The sequence below is a fragment of the Macaca thibetana genome, chromosome 13 (assembly GCF_024542745.1).
Source record: "Macaca thibetana thibetana isolate TM-01 chromosome 13, ASM2454274v1, whole genome shotgun sequence".
NCBI classification, from domain to species: Eukaryota; Metazoa; Chordata; class Mammalia; order Primates; family Cercopithecidae; genus Macaca; species Macaca thibetana.
In genome coordinates this window covers 45,674,151-45,693,885 of record NC_065590.1, presented here as the reverse complement: position 1 = coordinate 45,693,885, position 19,735 = coordinate 45,674,151, and the positions used below count along the sequence as shown (strand labels likewise).

Here is a 19,735-nt window from a genome sequence, read left to right as displayed (position 1 = left end):
AAACCAGCACAAACAGGCACTAGTAATTGTTGGAAAGAACCCTTTTCATGTGTTCAAAAGTTCTGGGGAATAACGGAATGATTTAATTTGGTCTTTGAGTAGGGTACAAGATGAATAAATATGAATTGTCTTGCAAAGAGAAAAAAAACGAGACAAATGCTAACAAGAGTCCTTCCAGTTGAAATAAGATATCTGATAAATACATAGGCAATTATTACAGACAGTATTGAAATTTTAGTTTATAACTACTTTTTATTTTTCACATGATTTAAAAAACAAATACAAAGAATTATTATTAACCTGCCTTACTGGGCACACAACATACCAAGTTGCAATTTGTGACAGCAGTAATAAAAATGGAGGGATGGAGTTATTAGGAGCAGAGTTTTTACATGGCATTGAAGTTAAGCTGGTATAAATTGAAATTAGACTGTTATACCTTTAGGATGTTAAATGTAATCTCCATATTAAATACAAAAGAAAATTAAAAGGAAATCAATCTGTTTCACTACAAAAAACAAACAAAAAAAAAACAAAAACACTACCACCAAAACAACTAAACATACAAAAAAGGCAGTAATGGAAGAAAGAAGGGAGAAAACCACGATAAGACATAAAGAAAGGAAAAGGCAAAATAACACAAGTTTGTCCCTCTTTATGAGTATTTTAAATGCAAATGGTTTAACTCTCCAATCAAAAGAAAAAGACAGAATTGATATTTTTCAAAAACTTGATCCAATTGTCTTTAAGAGGTTTGCTTTATATCCAAAGACACAAAAAGGTTGGATGTGAAAGGACAGAAAAAGATATTCCATGCAAACAGCAAGCAAAAGCAAGCTGGGCTGGCTATACTAATATCAAATAAGATACAATTTAAATTGTAAAAAGGTTACCAGAAAAAACAAATGGAATTATCATTTAATCCAGTAATCTGATTCCCAGGTATATGTCTAAAAGAATTCAAAGCAAGATCTCAGAGAGGTATCTGTACTCCCATGATCACTACAGCGTTATTCCTAACAGCCAGGATGTAAAAGCAGCCAAATGTCCATCAACAGATGAAAGAACGAAAAAAAAAAAAAAAAAAAAAAAAAAAAAGTGCTACAGGCCAGGCATGGTGGCTCATGCCTGTAATCCCAGCACTTTGGGAGGCCAAGGCAGGTGGATCACTTGAGCCCAGGAGCTCAAAACTAGCCGGGTCAACATGGCAAAACCCTGTCTCTACTAAAAAAATACAAACCTTAGCCAGGCATGGTGGGCATGTGCCCATAGTCCCATCTACTTCAGAGGCTGAAGTGGGAGGATGGCTTAAGCCTGGAAGGTCAAGGTTGCAGTGAGCCATAATTGTGCCACAGCACTCCAGCCTGGGTGAAAGAACAAGACCGTGTCTCAAAGAAAAGAAAATTTTGTGTGTGTTTGTGTGTGTGTGTGTGTGTGCACGCGCACAATCCAGTATTATTCATCCTTAAAAAGGAAGAAAATGCTGACACATGCCACAACACAGATGAATGTTGAAGAGATTAGGCTGAGTGAAAAAGCCAGTCACAAAAGGACAAATATTTAATGATTCCACTTATATCAGAAACCTAGAGTACTCAAAATCATGGAAACACAAAGTAGAATAGAGGTTACCCAAGGCCGATGAGAGAGGGAAATGAGGAGTTGTTGTTCAATGGGTATAGAGTTTCAGTTTTGCAATGTAAGTTCTAGAGATCTATTACACAATGTGAATAGACTTAACACTAGTGAACTACACACTTAAAAATGATCAAAGGGGATAAACTATTTTTTTCAAACCACAGTTTATCTTTCATAAGTTTACCAAAGATAAAGAAAAACTTTAGTAATAAAAGATTCAAAATACCAAGAAGATATGATCATAAACATTATGAAGACTGGAAGAAATAGAGAAATAAAAAGTTCCACAATAATAGTTGGAGACTTCAATATCCAATTTTCAATAAAGAGAATAACCATAAACAAGGACATAGAGAATCTGAATAACACAATAAGCCAAACAGACGTAGGAGGCATATACAGAGCACTTCATACAACAGCAGCAGCAAACACATTTTTCTCAAATGTGTGGGACATGTTCCAAGATAGACTGGATGCTAGACCACAAGTCTCAACAGATATTAAAATACAGATAATCATACTAAAATGTTTCTCTACCCACAGCAGGAAGAAGCTAAAAATCAGTATCAGAAGAAAAACTGGAAAGCTCACAAATTTGTAGAAATTAACACATTCAAACAGCCAAAGGATCAAAAAGGGAATCACAAGGGAAATCAGAAAATATTTACAGATAAAATACAACAAAAAATAGAATGCAGAAAGAACAATGTTCAGAAGAAAATTTATACATGAAAACTTATATTTACAAATATAAATGTGAATTAAAAAAAAAATCTCAATTCAACAACCAAACTTCACAACTTAGGGAAGGAACTACAAGAGAAATAATTAAACCTAAAGCTAGTAGAAGGAAGACAACGATCAGAGATAAATAAAATAAAGAATATGAAAATAGTAGAGAAAGCTGGTCAGAGGCAGTTCATGCCTGTTGTAATACTCTCAATTTGAGAGGCCAAGGAGGGAAGACTGTTTTACACCAGAAGTTCAAGACCAACCTGAGCAACACAGTGAAATCCTTTCTCTACAAAAAATATTTTAAAATTAGCCAGGAGTGATGGCACAAGCCTGTAGTCCTAGCTCCTTGAGAGGCTAAGGCGGAAGGACTGCCTGAGCTCAGGAGGTTAAGATTACAGCACTGCACTCCAGCTTGGGCAACAGAGCAAGAAATTCTCTCTTTAAAAAACAGTAAGAATGGGCCAGGCACAGTGGCTCACATCTGTAATCCCAGTACTTTGGGAGGCCAAGGCAGGTGGATCACATGAGGTTGTGAGTTTGAGACCTGCCTGGCTAAAATGGCGAAGTCCTGTGTCTACTAAAAATACAAAAAATTTGGTGGGTGTGGTGGCACATGACTGTAGTCCCAGCTACTGAGGAGGCTGAGACAGGAGAATCACTTGAACCTGGGAGGCGGAGGCTGCAGTGAACCAAGATTACACCACGGCACTCCAGCCTGGGCAAGACAGACAGCTATTCCGTATCAAAAAAGAAAAAAAGTAATAGAGAAAACTAATAAAACCAAAGGAGGGTTTGTTAAAGGACTTTATCAACGACAACCCTTTAGTTAGATTATGGGGGAAAAAAAAACAAAGAACTAAAAGCTGCAACGAAAATGAGGGCATTCATACTAAACTTACAGTTCTAAAAAAATTATGAGATATTATAACTAATTGTACACCAGAAAATTAGACAACCTGTAAGACTCCTTTCATGATAAAAACTCTCAGAAAACTAGAAGAAAAAAAATCCTCAACATGACAAGGGGTACTTACAAAAACCCACAGGCAATATCATACTCAATGATGAATGACATATTTCCCCCTAAGACCAGAACAAGACAAGGATGCCCATATTTACCACCGCTACTTAACACTGTACTGAACTTCTAGCCAGAGCTATTAGACAAAAGAATGAAAGTCATTCAAATGAGAAAGGAAGATGTAAAACTATCTCTGACTGCAAATGACATAATCATATATATAGAAAATCCTAAAGAATCCACAGAAGAACTACTAACCTGAGAAGCAAATTCACAAAGTTGCAAGGAACAAGGTCAAAATGCAAAAATCAGCTATATTTCTATACACTAGAAATGAACAATCTGAAAAGAAAATTAAGAAAGTAACAGAATTTTCAATAGCATCTAAAAGAATACTTAGGAACAAATCTAACCAAAGAAGGTAAAGTTTTGTATAATGAAGACTACAAAACACTGCTAAAATAAATTAAAAACCTAAAGAGAAAGATATTCATGTTAATGGATAGGAAGACTTATATTGTTAAGATATTAATATTGCCTCCAAAGTGATCCACAGAGTCAATGCAATACCTATTCTTTTTTACAAAACTGGAAAAACTGGTCCTCAAATTCATACAGAATTGCAAGGGACTCTAAATAGCCAACAGTCTGAAAAAGATGACTTTGAAACCTGCAAAAAGGAAAAAAAGAAATAACAAAAAGCTACAGTAGTAATTAAACAGTATGGTACTGACGTAAGGACACACATGTAGGCCAATGGAGTAGAATGAAGATCCCAAAAATAAACATTCACATGAAAAAGGTCAACTAACTTTCAACCATGGTTGCCAAGACCATTTAATGGGGGAAAGGACAGTTTTTTCAACAAATGGTGTTAGGAAAACTGATTATTTACATGTAAAAAGAATAAAGTTTAATCTTTACCTTAACCATATATAACAACTCAAAGCACATCAAATACTTAAACTTAAAAGAAAAATCTTTTAAAAAACCCTTAGAAGAAAAAGGTAAGGATTGTAATCTTCATGATGTTGGATTTTAAAATTATTTCATGGGTATGACACCAAAAATAGTCAACAATAACAACAAAGATACATTAGACTTCATCAAAATTAAAAACTTTTGTGTATCAAAGGACACTAAAAGAATGAAAATAAACCATAGATCACACGGCAAAAAATAAAGAAGCATCTGACAAAATTCAACATCCATTCATAATAAAAACGCTCAAAAGAATAGGCATAGAAGGAACTTACCTCAACATAAGGGAGGCCATATATGAAAAGCCTAAGTTTTGTTTTCGTTTTTTTTTTTTTGGTTTTTTTTGGGGCCAGACTCTCACTCTGTCACACAGCCTAAAGTGCAATGGTGCGATCTTGGCTCACTGCAACCTCTGCCTCCCAGGTTGAAGCAATTCTCCTCCCAAGTAGCCTCCCAAGTAGCTGGGACTACAGGTGCCCACCACCACACCCGGCTAATTTTTGTATTTTTAGTAGATACGGGGTTTCACTATGTTGGCCAGGCTGGTCCCGAACTCCTGACCTCGTGATCCACCTGCCTCGGATTCCCAAAATGCTGGGATAACAGGTGTTAGCCAGCATGCCTACCAGCTTTTCTTTCATATATAAAGCACATAAATAATAGCATAATCAATAGGGAAAAACTGAAAGCTTTTCCTCTAAGACCTGGGACAGGCAAGGACCCCCAGTATCACCACTCCTATTCAATTTAATACTGAAATTCCAAGAGAGGACTTAAGGAATAAAAGGACTCCACAAAGAAAACAGGAAGAAAAATTATCTTTTTACAAATGATCATATATATGTAGAAAAACTTTACGACTCCACAACAATAAAAAACTGTTAGAACTAATAGTGAATACAGTAGGGTTGCTGGATCCAAATTAACATACAAAAACCAGAGGCATTTCTAAGCACAAACAGGCTATCTGAAAAGGCAATTAAGAAAACAGTCCCATTTACCACAGCAACAAAAGCATTTTATAATATTTAGAAATAAACTTAGCCAAATAAGTAAAAGAGTTGTACATTGAAAATTATAAAACACTGAAGAAAATTAAGGAAGACACAGATAAATAAAAAGACATTCCAACATTCAAGCACTGAAAGAAAAATACCATTAAAAGTCCATACTACCCAAAGTGATCTATAGAGTCGACACAATCCCTATTAAAATCTCAATGGCAGTCTTTTGTTTCAAGACAGGGTCTCACTTTGTCAGCCAGGCTGGAGTACAGTGGCACCATCTTGGCTCATTGCAGCCTCAATGTCCTGGGCCCAAGCAATCTTCCACCTCAGCCTCCCGAGTAGCTGGGACTACAGGGACGTACCACCATGTCCAACTAGTTTTTAGTATTTTTGGTAGAGACAGGGTTTCAGCATGCTGCCCAGGCTAGACGCGAACTTCTGAGCTCAAGCTATCCACCCTCCTTGGCCTGCGCAAAGTGCTGGGATGAATAGGCGGTCGCTACCACACCCGGCCTCAAAGGCATCCCTTACAAAAATAGAAAAAACAATCCTGAAATTCATACAGAACCACAAAAGGCCCCAAATAGCAAAAAACAATCTTGAGTAAGAATATAGCTGGAGGTATCACACTTTTTAATTCCAAAATACACTACATGACTACAGTAATCAAAACAATATGAGCCAGGTGCAGTGGCTCACACATGTAATCTCAACATTCTGGGAGGCTGAGGCAGGAGGATTGCTTGAGGCCAGAAGTTTGAGACCTGCCTGGTCAACAGAGCAAGACCCAGTCTCTACAAAACAACTTACAAAAATTAAAAATTAGCTGGGCATGGTGGCATGCTCTTGTAAGTCCTAGCTATTTTGAGAAGCTGAGGCAGGAAGATCACCTCAGTGCAGGAAGTTGAGCCTGTAATGAGCTATGACTGAACCACTGCACTCCAACCTGGACAACAGAGCAAGATCCTGTACATTAAAAATATATATTATATATGGTACTGGCATAAAAATAGACATATGAACCCACAAAACGAATAAAAACCCCAGAAATAAATCCATGCATCTACAATCAACTGATCTTCCAGAAGGATGCCAAGAACATGTGATAGGGAAAGGACAGTCCCTTCAACAAAAGGTGATGGAAAAACCTGATATCCACATACAGAATGAAATTGGATCCTTATCTTATACCACATACAAAAATGAACTCAAAATGAATTAAAAACTTCAAAGTACATTTAAGACCTGAAATTGTAAAACTACTAGAAGGTGACATAGGTAAAAAGCTTCTTGACAATGGTCTAGGAAATAATTTTTTTGACAGGAACTATTAGCATAGGCAACATAAGCCAAAATATACAATTGAGATTTTATCAAAACCAACAAGCTTCTGCACAGCAAAGGAAACAATCAGAGTGAAAAGGCAACCTACAGAATGAAAGAAAATATTTACAAACCATGTATTTGATTAGGGGTTAATATTCAGAATATTTAAGAAACTCATACAACTTAATAGCAAAAAAATAAAAATAAAAATAAAAAATAAAAAAATAACCCTATGTAGCGCAAAGAGAATAGACATTTCTCCAAAAAAAGACATACAAATAGCCAACAGGTATAAAAGCTGCTCAATATTACTAATCATGAGAGAAACGCAAATCAAAAGCATGAGATATTATCTCACACCTACGTTGTAACAGCTATTATCAAAAGGACAAAAGATAAATGTTAGCAAGAACGTGGAGAAATGGGAATCCTTATACACTGTTGGTGGGAATGAAAACTGGTACGGTCATTTTTGAAAGCAATATGGATGTTCCTCAAAAAATTAAAAGAACTATCTTATGTTATGATCCACAATCCCACTTTGGATATATATCCAAAGGAAATGAAATCACTATCTCAGAGATATCTTCACTCTCACATTCACTGCAGCATTATTCCCAAGAGCCAAGATACGGAAAAAAACTAAATTATCTTTCCAAAGATGAAAAAACAAAATGTGGTGTACATATACATACACACACAGGGATATTATTCAGCTTTTAAAGAGGAGGAAATCCTTCCATTTTTGACAACATGACTGACCCTAGAAAACACTATGCTAGGTGAAATAAAGCAGACAGAGAGAAATACTGCACAGTGTCACATGATCAATTTAAAGTAGTCAAAGCAGCACAGAATACAGAAGGACAGAGAAATAAGTTGACATCGGTAAAAGGGTATAAAATTTAAGTTCTCCAAAATGAGTAAATTCTGGAGATCTCACATACAGCAATGTGACTATAGTTAACAATACTGTATCGCATACATGAAAGAAAATGGTAACTATGTGAGGTAATACATGTGAATTAGCTTCATTGTAGTGATTATTTCAACTATGCACATTAAAACATCAAGTTGTACACCCTGAATACATAATTTTTATATTTATATAGTATTCCAATATTTGCCTATATCTCAATTTAAAAAGAAAAACAGACAGATAAATTATATGCAAATTATATACCTGATTTAAAATACTAATATCCAGAATATTTTTTGTAAAACTCAAAAGAAAACCAAACAAAACCCAATCAAAAATGAGCAAAAGTCATGAACAGACATTTTTCCAAAGCAAATATGCAAATAGCCAACGAGCACAGGAAAGCATGTTCAATATGATCAATCATCAGGAAAATGCAAATAAAAAACACAATGAGATACAAATTCACACCTACTAGGATATCTGAATTTTTTTTTCAAAAGGGAAGTAACAAGTATTGGCAAGGATGTGGAGAAACCAGAACCCTCTGGTGTCACTGGTGAGAATGTAAAATGGTGCAGCTGCTGTGCAAAACAATTTGGTGGCTTCTCAAAAAGTTAAACACAGAATTACCATGTGATCCAGACATGCTACTCCTAGGTATACGGTTCTGTATGGCTTAAGGATAGGGATACGTTCTGAGAAATGCCCTCTTGTGAACATAAAAGTATACTTACACAAAAGATGGTAAAGTCTACTACACACTTAGGCTACATGCTACAGTTTATTGCTCCTGTACAGCATGTTACTGTACTGAATACTGTAGGCAACTGTAACTCAATGGTAAGTTTTTGTGTATGTAAACACAGAAAAAGTAATTTGTTGCACTATACTAGGACAGCTATCACAATGTCACCAGGTGACAGGAATTATAATAAGCTCCATTATAATCTTATGGGACCACAGTTGTATATGTATGTGCTCTGTTGACTGAAACATGCTTATACAATGCATGACTATATATACAAAATAACTGAAAGCAGGAAACTGAACACATATTTGTAAACCCATGTTCACAGCAGCATTGCTCATAATATCCAAAAGGTGGAAACAACCCAAATGTCCACTGATGGATGAATAAAATGCTGTATATACATATAGTGGAATATTAGTCATAAAAGGAATGAAGTTGTAATGTATGCTATGACATAGACTGACTTTGGAAACATTATGTTAGTAAAGTAAGCCACACAGAGGAAGACAAATATTCTGATTCCACTTATATGAGGTACCTAGAATAAGCAAACTCATGGAGACAGAAGACAACAGAATGTAAAACAGCTGAGCATGGTGGCTCACACCTATAATCCCTGCACTTTGGGAGACCAAGGCAGGTGAATGGCTTGAGCCCAAACACTGGAGATCAGCCTGAGCAATACAACAAGACCCCATCTCTACATAAAATACAAAAATTAGGTAGGCATGCTTTAGTCCCAGCTACTCTGGAGCCTGAGGCTGGAGGGTCACTTGAGCCCAAGAGTTTTGAGGCTGCAGCAGTGAGCTGTAATTGCGCTGCTGCATCCAGCACGAGTGATACAGCAAGACGCTGTCTCCAAAAAACCAATGTAAAATAGAAGAAACCAGGGGCTGAAAGGAAGGAAATTAAGAGTTGTTGTTTTATAGGTACCAACTTGTTACTGGTGATGAAAATGTTTTTGCATACAGAAAGTGGTGATAGTTACATAACATTATGAATATTTTTAATCCCACTGACTTGTACACTTACAAATGGTGAAAATGGTAAATTTTATGTTATGCATATTTTACCACAATATAAAATAAAAGGAAAATACAAGAAAAAGAACATATATATTAAAAGCCTTCGACCAAGGCCAGGTGCGGTGGCTCATGCCTATTATCCCAGCACTTAGGGAGGTGGAGGCAGGTAGATCACTTGAGGTCAGGAGTTTGAGAACAGCCTGGTTGACATGATGAAACCCTGTCTCTATTAAAAACACAAAAATTAGCTGATGTGGTGGTGCACATCTGTAATCCCAGTTACTCGGGAGGCTGAGGTACAAGTATTGTTTGAGCTCGGGAGGCTCAAAGAAAATTAAAGTTCCCATCAGACACGAAACTTACAAATTTCTGAAAGATTAAAATGACTGGGAATATCTTTTTATTTATTTATTTGTTTGTCTGCTTGAGACACAGTCTCACTTTGTTGCCCAGGCTGGGGTATGATGGCGTGATCTTGGCTCACTGTAACCTCTGCCTCCCGGGTTCAAGCAATTCTCCTGCCTCAGTCTCCTGAGTAGCTGGGATTACAGGCATGCATCTCCATGCCTGGCTAATTTTTGTAGTTTTAGTAGAGATGGGGTTTCATCATGTTGGTCAGGCTGGTCTTGAACTGCTGACCTCATGATCTGCCCATGTTGGCCTCCTAAAGTGCTGGGATTGCAGGCGTGAGCCACCATCCCCAGCATGAGAATACCTTTTTAAAATGTAATAGGTAAAGAAAGTTGTAGCTCAGAGTAAGCTGTAAGAAAGTTATTGAGGGCCGAGGCGGGCGGATCACGAGGTCAGGAGATCGAGACCATCCTGGCTGACACGGTGAAACCCCGTCTCTACTAAAAAATACAAAAAAAACTAGCCGGGCGAGGTGGCGGGCGCCTGTAGTCCCAGCTACTGGGGAGGCTGAGGCAGGAGAATTGCGTGAACCCGGGAGGCGGAGCCTGCAGTGAGCTGAGATCCGGCCACTGCACTCCAGCCTGGGCGGCAGAGCGAGACTCCATCTCAAAAAAAAAAAAAAAAGAAAGTTATTGAGGAGGTAGGTGAGACAATCTTCCCAATATAACTGAGAAAGATTCTGGGCTCAGAGTAACAGATATGATGGACAGAATGAAGAAACAGAGATGGAGACGGGACTTAAATGAAGTTCTCCATAAAGAATGATTCTGTCAGCCATCCATCAGTCAGAAAAACACGAGCAGCCAACATATAGGTAACCCATCCACCAGAGATCTTCCCTGGGGGAGGAAACTATATAAAGTAATTGCAAGTAAATATAGATACTGGTACTGCTGCACATTCTCTCATTTAGAGTCCTACAACCTGAAATGAAAGCTTGATGAGACAAACAAGAAAAGTACAAGTAGTTACGCCTCCAATACTATTCCCCGAGAAGTTGCCAGACAAGAGTTCCATTTGAGAGACAGCACTATTAGAAAAGTATTTTATGAAACTCCAAAGTATATACAACATACATCTAGTTGTCTTGTAGAAATATGAATGTGGCCAGGTGTGGTGGCTCACACCTACAATCCCTGCACTTTGGGAGCACAAGGTGGGAGAATCGCTTGAGCTCAGGAGTTAGAGACCAGTCTGGGCAACAAGGCGAAGTCTCGTCTCTGCAAAAAACACAAAAATTAGCCAGGCACAGTGGTGTGCATCTGTAGTCCCAGCTACTCAGGAGGCTGAGGTGGGACAGTAATTTCAGCTCAGGAGGCAGAAGCTGCAGCAAGTCAAGACTGCACCACCGTACTCTAGCCTTGGCAACAGAACAAACAGCAAAGGCATATGAAGAGACCCACAACATAAAAAATCCAGTACAGACAAGAGATATGAATATGTAATAGAGGAAGAAATAATCCCTCCTAGTAACAGTTCCTGAAAGGGCAAGAAGGAATAAGATTCAAATTATGAAACTTAATATAGAAACAGCCATTGCAGTGGCCAGACTATAACTCAAGTATAGTTATAACTTCACAAACTAGCAGTATGCAACAATGTCTTACAAAGCAATAATAAAATAAGTTTAGAAATGCACGCGCACACACACACACACACACACACACACACACATTTAGCCAGGTGGTGGCTCGTGTCTGTAGTTTCAGCTACTTGAAAAGTTCACTTCAGCCCAGAAGTTCAAGGCTGCAATGAGCTAATTACACCACTGCGCTCCAGCCTAGGTGAGAGCTGGAGACTCCATCTCAAACAAGCACACAATGTTAGACACGGGAAGCCAAAGAAAATACATTGAAAACCTACCGCGGGCCGGGCGCGGTGGCTCAAGCCTGTAATCCCAGCACTTTGGGAGGCCGAGACGGGCGGATCATGAGGTCGGGAGATCAAGACCATCCTGGCTAACATGGTGAAACCCCGTCTCTACTAAAAAAAATACAAAAAAAGTAGCCGGGCAAGGTGGCTGGCGCCTGTAGTCCCAGCTACTCGGGAGGCTGAGGCAGGAGAATGGCCTGAACCCGGGAGGCGGAGCTTGCAGTGAGCTGAGATCCGGCCACTGCACTCCAGCCTGGGCGACAGAGCAAGACTCCGTCTCAAAAAAAAAATTTAAAAAATTAAAAAAATAAAAAAATAAAAAAATAAAAGAAAACCTACCGCGAAAAAGCTAAGAATTCAGTGAAGGCTCAAGGCAAACAATCATTAGTAATGAAAAATATTTTAATTATATATAACTCTATATCTCCATCACTAAATAAAAGAAATAACAACATAATGGAAAAATTTAAATATAGTTGAAGAAATCAATTTATAATAGCAATAAAAAAACAAATTCCTAAGATTAAGCAGAGCACGAAATAAAAATCTATATACAAATAACTTTGAGACTGTGAATAATGCAAAAGAAAAAAGAAAAGGAGTATCATACTTTGGACAGGAAGACAGAACTTAGGTTCTCAAATTAATCATCATTAACACAATGAAAACATTTTACGTCAATACTAAAATTCACATGAATAAATAAATAAGACAGAAAAGTTATGACAATAATGAGGAGGGACTAGTCGTCTCATGCATTTTAAAATATTACAAAGATACAAGTAAAAATAAAGAAAAAAAAATAGTATAAACTCAACGAACATGTTCTTAAAGGACCAGAAAGTAAATATTTTAGGATTATGGGTGACAGGGTCTCTGTTATGATTACTAAACTCTGCTATTGTGCTGTGGAAGCCACCATGGACAATACGTAAAAAAACGGGCACATCAGGCCAGGCGCACTGGCTCACGCCTGCAATGCCAGTACTTTGGGAGGCCAAGGCAGAAGGATTATGAGGTTAAGAGATTGAGACCATCCTGGCCAACATGGTGAAACCTCGTCTCTACTAAAAATACAAAAATTAGCTGGGCAGTGGTGTATGCCTGTAATCCCAGCTACTTGGGAGGCTGAGGCAGGAGAATTCCTTGAACCTGAGAGGCGGACGTTGCGGTGAGCCAAGATCATGCCACAGAACTCCAGCCTGGGCGACACAGCAAGACTCCATCTCAGGGAAAAAAAAAAAAAAAAAAGAAGAAGAATTGGCATGTCTGTGTAGCAAAAATTTCCAAAAACACATAGTTGGCCCACAGACTATAAATTTACCAATCCCTGGTACAGATCATAATTATACATACAAATAGGTCAGTCTAGAAAGTTCAAAAAATGACCCAGTCAAGACAAAATTGGCATCTCAAGTCAGAAAGAAGAGTTGGTAAACAAATAGAATTGGAAAAATTCTACAACAAAAAAGGGAGGAAAGTTGGACACGTACACAACACTTTAAGCCAACATAAATCCCAGCTGGATCAAAGATTAAGATATATAATTGCAATAGAAAATATACAGGAAGAAACTAAAGGAGAATTCTTTTATAATGTTGTCAATGGAGAAGGCATTTCAGACCAAGATACAAAATCCACAGACCATTAATAACTACAACCACAAATATGAAACTGAACAGTAAAAGCCACCTTAAGCAAAGCAAAAGGCATCAAACCAGGATACAGTCATAAGTTGTAATCACAAACAAAAGATCAATTTCAGCGACACATAAAGAGCTCCTACAAATTAAAAAATAAAAAAACAATTGATAAATGGCAAAAAAATATGAACAATTCCAGAAAAAGCAACAAAATGGCTCTTAAACACAAGATTTGCAAACTCACTCATAATAAAAGAAACACAAATTTAAAATACCAATGATATCACTTCTCACCCATCAGGTTGGCAAAGATCATGAAATTTAATGTGCTGATGAAATTAAGGGGAAAGTGAAACTGCAATACCAGTATCTACCACAAGCAAACCACACGTATACTTTAACCTAGTAATTCTAATTCTACTTGTAAGTAGGAATTTATCATAGCTACACAAAAGTTTTACACAAGGATGAAATAAACATGTTAGAAGTTACTTATTACAGCATTGTTTGTAACAGAAAAGACTCGGGGGGCCAGGAGTGGTGGCTCATGCCTGTAATCCCAGCACATTGGGAGGCCAAAGCGGGTGGATCATGAGGTCAGGAGCCTGAGACCAGCCTGACCAACATGGTGAAACCCCATGTCCACTAAAAATACAAAAATTAGCTGGGCATGGTGGCACATACCTGTAGTTTCCCAGCTACTCAGGAGGCTGAGGCAGGAGAATCACTTGAACTGGGGAGGCGGAGGTTGCAGTAAGCCAAGATTGCGCCATGGCACTCCAGCCTGGGCGACAAAGCAAGACTCCATCTCAAAAAGAAAAAAAAAAAAAAAAAAAAAAGGGCTGGGGAAAAAATACTGCCCATAAATGGGAACTGGTTAAATTAATTATGGTGCATACATTTAATTAAACACTATATAGTCTTCCAAGAAGATGAAAAGCACTTCATATACTGATGAGTAATCTCCAGAACAAAGAAAAAAAAGAAAAAAAAAAAACCAAAGCCAAGTCTGGTTGGTATGCTACATTTGTGTAAAAGAAAAATAAAAATGTATATAGTTCACTATTTATACAAAAAAAAACTCTGATATACCTGAGAGGATAAGAACTATATACCTGAGAGACGGGGCAAAAAGGAAAAACATGTAATATATCTTTTATATTTACTTTCGGAATTTTGAATCATGTGGACATATGCCTATTTTAAAAAATAAAAAAAAAGTATAATAGACAAGAAACATATCAATAAAATAATTCAAGATAGAAGGGTAGACTGTATAAATGAGAATAACAGGAAAATGTCTCTTTATTAAACCAGGATGGTTTCATGAAGAAGCTCCAACTGACTGACTCTGATTTCCTTCCATTCTACCAGTAACATAGTAAGACACGGACTCGGAAGCCAGATTTCACTCCCAGCTTGTCCATGTCTTGGTCTCCTTAGCTATAAAACAGGGTAACAGAATTTACCTCATAGAGAAGCACTTACAATATATGATAAGCAAAGCACTCAATAAACGTGAGCTGTTAGTATTACCTGTGCTGCAGCCCAAATGCAGTCAATATGTTGAGTACTTAGTCGCCCTTCTGCTGCCAAAAAATTCAAAATCACTTGGCATTGTTTGATAATCTGGAAAAGAAAAACTTCATATCAATTTTTTAAAATATTCTTCTCTATCAACAGAAAACAGAAGTCATGTAATTATCCACAAACCTCAATGTGTAAATTTGGTCCAAATATATGCTCCACCACATTGTTGCTAATAAGCCAGTCTGCAAGTTCTTTTGCAATGGACCTAAAGTAATAAAAAATAGTACATTAAAAAAATATTGTCATCTTTAATCATGTCTAAAAGGTCGACTCAATTGAAAACCTAAATTTGTTCCCATAGGAATTACAAAGAATTAGATACAATCAGTTTTACAGAATACTACAAAGCATAACCAGAATGAAGTATGATACTGAATTTATAAATTCGAATTCCTTGAGTTTATAAACAAGCAACAAATAACTGAAACACTAACGAGTAACACCAGGTACACAGGTGTAACACTGAATTAGTGATGTATTATCCTACTCGAGGTCTTTGCCTTCCCACTTTTTAATTTCCATAGTATGTACTGAAGCACTCAGGAAAGGTTTCCCAGTATGCCCTTTATAATGACATAATATCAGGAAAGCAGATTACCAAAAGGATGAACAACAAAAGAATTACCCCCAAGCCAAACTGTAAGTCTCCTTGCTGATACTATTGAAGATTCTACTAATAGATGAAAAGTAAAGTAACCGACAGTCATGTACTGCATAATAATGATTTGGTCAATGACAGACCAAAGGATGGACCAAATATACAACAGTGGTCCCATAAGATTAAAACTGAGGTGAACAATTCCTATCACCTAATGTCACTGTGGCCACCATGTCATAGAGCAATGCATTACTCACACGTTTGTGGTGATGCTGATGTAAACAAATCTACTGCACTGCCAGTAATACAAAAGTACAGCATGTACATACAGTATATAAAACTTAATAAATGACTGTTGCCAGTTTATGTATTTACTATACGTTTTATCTTTAAAGGATACTCTTTCTAGTTTTTAAAAAAAGAAAGGCATTGTCAGCACGGGAGATGACAGCTCCATGTGTATTATTAAAAAGTAAAACAAAAAAAAAGAATATAGCTTCTTTTTTTCTTCTTAGAATATAAATAAGGATATAAAGAAAAAACACTTCCGTATAGCCATATAACGTGTTTGTATTTTAAATGTTATTATAAGAGTCAAAACGTTAAAAATTTTTTTAAGTTTATAAAATTAAATAAAAAGAGTAAGCTAAGGTTAATTTAATAGTGAAGAAAAAAACTTTTAAATAATTTGTGTAGCCTAAGTGTACAGTGCTTACAAAGTCTACAGTAGCGTAAAGTCACATCCTAGGCCTTCACATCCGCTCAGCGCTCACTCACCAACTCACCCAGAGCAACTTCCAGTCCTGCAAACTCCATTCTTGGTAAGCGTCCTATACAGGCAATACCCTATTTTATCTTTTTTGCGGATTTTTTACATTATTTTTTCTACAGTTAGATATGTTTAGGTACACAAATACTTACAGAGCATTACAAATGCCCACAGAATTAAGGACAGTAACATGCTGTACAGGCTTGAAGCCTAGGAGCAACAGGTTATACCACCTAGGTTTGTATAACTTTGCACAACGAAATCACCTCATGATGCATTTCTCAGAAAGTATCTCTGTCATTAAGTACCATATGACTACATTATAAAATGGGTGGAAGAAAATAAGCTTCAAAATAAATTGTACAATAAAAGGTCCCCAATTTTTTCAGCTATATTATATACAGATAAACTAGAAGGATTAAGTAATTTACTTTCTTATTACATAGCCAACAAAGAATTTACATTCTATAACAGAATTTTATGCTAACAATTTTTATTTATTTAAAAAAAAACCACTAGGAATTAGACACACGGGCCTCAAAGGGTAAAACATTAAAAATAAAACTAGGTACATTTTACCTATTTCTGAGTAGCCCTACTGAAGTTATGATCCATAAGATTCAACTCTCTGATTTACATAATAGTTCAAGAAACAAAATTAATTTAAAAAAAAATCCCACTATTAAGTAAGTCTATTAAAGAACACTAGAAGACCCAGGCTGGTGCTGTGGTTCACACCTGTAATCCTAGCACTTTGGGAGATTGAGGTCGGGGCGGGGGCGGACTGCTTGAGCCTAGGAGTTCCAGGCCAGGCTGGGTAACATAATAAAAGCCTGTTTCTACAAAAAATAAAATAAAATCAGCCAGGCATGGTGGCTCATGCCTGTGGTCTCAGCTACTAAGGAGTTGAGGTGGGAAGATCATTTGAGCCCAGGTCAGAGCTGTAGTAAGGCGTAATTGTGCTGCTACACCCCAGCTTGGGCAACAGAGCAAGACACTGTCTCAAAAATTTAAATGGGAGACCAGGGACTTTCATAATAACGATGCAACTATAAAATTGGACAGTATCATTAACAACCACTATTCGGAGGTCTGAAAACATACATGCAATGGGGGTCAAAGAAAGTGGGAAGAGGTGCCAGAAAAAGTATCTGAATACCTCAAACTTCCCAAAGTTGATGAAACACATTCATCTACACATCCAAGCAAGAAGTAGAACAAACCCCAGGAGGATAAACACAAAGAAATCCACATCTATACATACTGTAGTCAAATGATTCAAAGCAGTGAGAGAAAAACAACTAAGCATATACAAGGGAACCAGAATAAGATTAATAGCTAACTTCTTATCCCAAACAGTAACAGAGCTACATAGGAGCAGTTTTTTATCTTATTTTATTAGAGTTAAATCAGTATGTCAAGAAATTAAATGCATATTTAACCCATAAAAACACTAAGAAAATTGAGGTATTTTTTAAATCAATGGAATTAAAATGGCACACTAGAATCTACGTATACACTATAAAAATAGACAGTGAAGGAGAAACAGAGAAACAAGATATGAGATACACAGAAAACCAACAGCAAAATGACAGATGTAAAACAAGCTATACAAAATTATTAGGGAATTAAGAACTGTCATCAAGACAGAGATTATGCGATTATATATTTTTTTTAAAGATCCAACCATATGCTACCCCTAAGACATACTTTAGGTTCAAAACAAGCAGACTGAAAATAAAAGAATGGAAAAAAATAAATCATGCCAAAAATAAGCTTAAGAAAGGTTCAGGGGTTACACCAATATCAAATAAAATAGACTAAGCCAAAAAAATGTCTGAAAGAGACAAAGAAGGACATTTAAAATGAAAAAAAGGATCAAGTTATCAGGAATACATATGGACCTAACAAAAGAATTCCTGAAATACATGAAGCAAAAACTGATGACAGAATTAAAAGGAGAAACAGACAATTCAGCAATACAGCTAATTCTTGATACTCGCATTAGTTATATTCTACAGAGTCACTGCAAACACTGAATTACCTAATGCTGAACCCTTGGTCCTACAGGAAATATGTACATAATATAGATATCATACACAGATTTTTAATGTGAAAAACCTCTCATACTGGTTGATTCTATTTTCTCTATTTTATAAAAGAGAAAACAGCGTGGCCGGCTCACACCTGTAATCTCAGCACTTTGGGAGGCCAAGGCAGGTGGACTGCTCGAGGCCAGGAGCTTAAGACCAGCCTGACCAACACGGCGAAACCCTGTCTCTAACCAAAAATACAAAAATTAGCCGGGTGTGGTGGCAGGTGCCTGTAATCCCAGTTACTCAGGAGACTGAGGCAGCACAATAGCTTGAAGTCAGGAGGCAGAGGTTGCAGTGAGCTGAGATCGTGCCGTTGCACTCCAGCCTGGGCAACAAACAGAGCAAGACTCCATCTCAGGAAAAAAAAAAAAAAAAAAAAAAAAGAGAGAGAAAATGAGGTTCAGAAGCGTTTAGATGCCTTGCCTGAGGCCATCTCCTATGTCTAAACAAGTGCTAGGGTTGGGATTCAAACCCCATCCAAGTGGCGCCAGGACTTCTTATACTCCACCACACTGCCCCTCAGCACCTCCATCTCCATATTCCATATTTGTGAAGAAAGAAAAATATTTTTTCTTCTCTTCCATGGTTTCTATATTTGTGAATTCATCCATTTGCTGCAATTTATTTGTATCTCTAAAATCAGTATTTGTGGCATTTTCATAGGCACTCACAGACATACACATAGCAGTGAAAGATTAGAATTTTCCAACATGCACATTCCTAACTAAAGTCAAACAAGGTGGCACTCTGTCATCTTGCTTCAGAGCTCATACAGAGACGACTAAATCTGCAAACACTCAGGATCAAATGTATTTGGAGACTTCAGTATCCTTTTTTTTTTTTTCTTTTTTTTTGGACAGACTCTTGCTCTGTTGCCCAGGCCGGAGTACAGTGGTGTGACCTCGGCTCACTGCAACCTCCACCTCTCAGGTTCAAGTGATTCTCCTGCCTCAGCCTCCCAAGTAGCTACAGACTACAGGCGCGCACCACCACACCACCAGGCCCAGCTAATTTTTGTATTTTTAGTAGAGACGGGGTTTCGCCATGTTGCCCAGGCTAGTCTTGAACTCCCGACTTCAGGTGATCCACCAGTCTTGGCCTCCCAAAGTGCTGGGATTACAGGCATGAGCCACTGCACTCGATCTCCTACTTTCAATAATAGAGAGAATGAGGCAGAAAATGCAACAAGAATATAGGAGACAGACAACAATGCTACAAACCAATTTGACCTAACAGACATCTATAGAACACCCCATTCGACAACAGCAGAATGTACAGTCTTCTTAAGCACACACCGAACAGTCTGTAGTACAGACCACATTAAGCCATAAAACAAAACCAAGAATCCAA

General features: G+C 37.3%; 2 protein-coding genes across 11 annotated transcripts in view; one reads left to right on the top strand and one right to left on the bottom strand.

The window, feature by feature from the left end:
- Positions 1-19,735, top strand: part of COMMD1 (copper metabolism domain containing 1) — a 960,866-nt gene that overhangs the window by 159,524 nt on the left and 781,607 nt on the right. The window lies entirely within an intron of this gene.
- Positions 1-19,735, bottom strand: part of USP34 (ubiquitin specific peptidase 34) — a 287,921-nt gene that overhangs the window by 171,166 nt on the left and 97,020 nt on the right. For all 6 annotated transcript variants that reach the window (XM_050753419.1, XM_050753418.1, XM_050753421.1 and 3 more), the window contains 2 exons: positions 15,046-15,127; positions 14,869-14,961 (listed from right to left, as the gene is read on the bottom strand). In XM_050753419.1, coding sequence (XP_050609376.1) covers positions 14,869-14,961; positions 15,046-15,127 — 175 coding nt within the window. The remainder of the gene's footprint in view (positions 1-14,868; positions 14,962-15,045; positions 15,128-19,735) is intronic.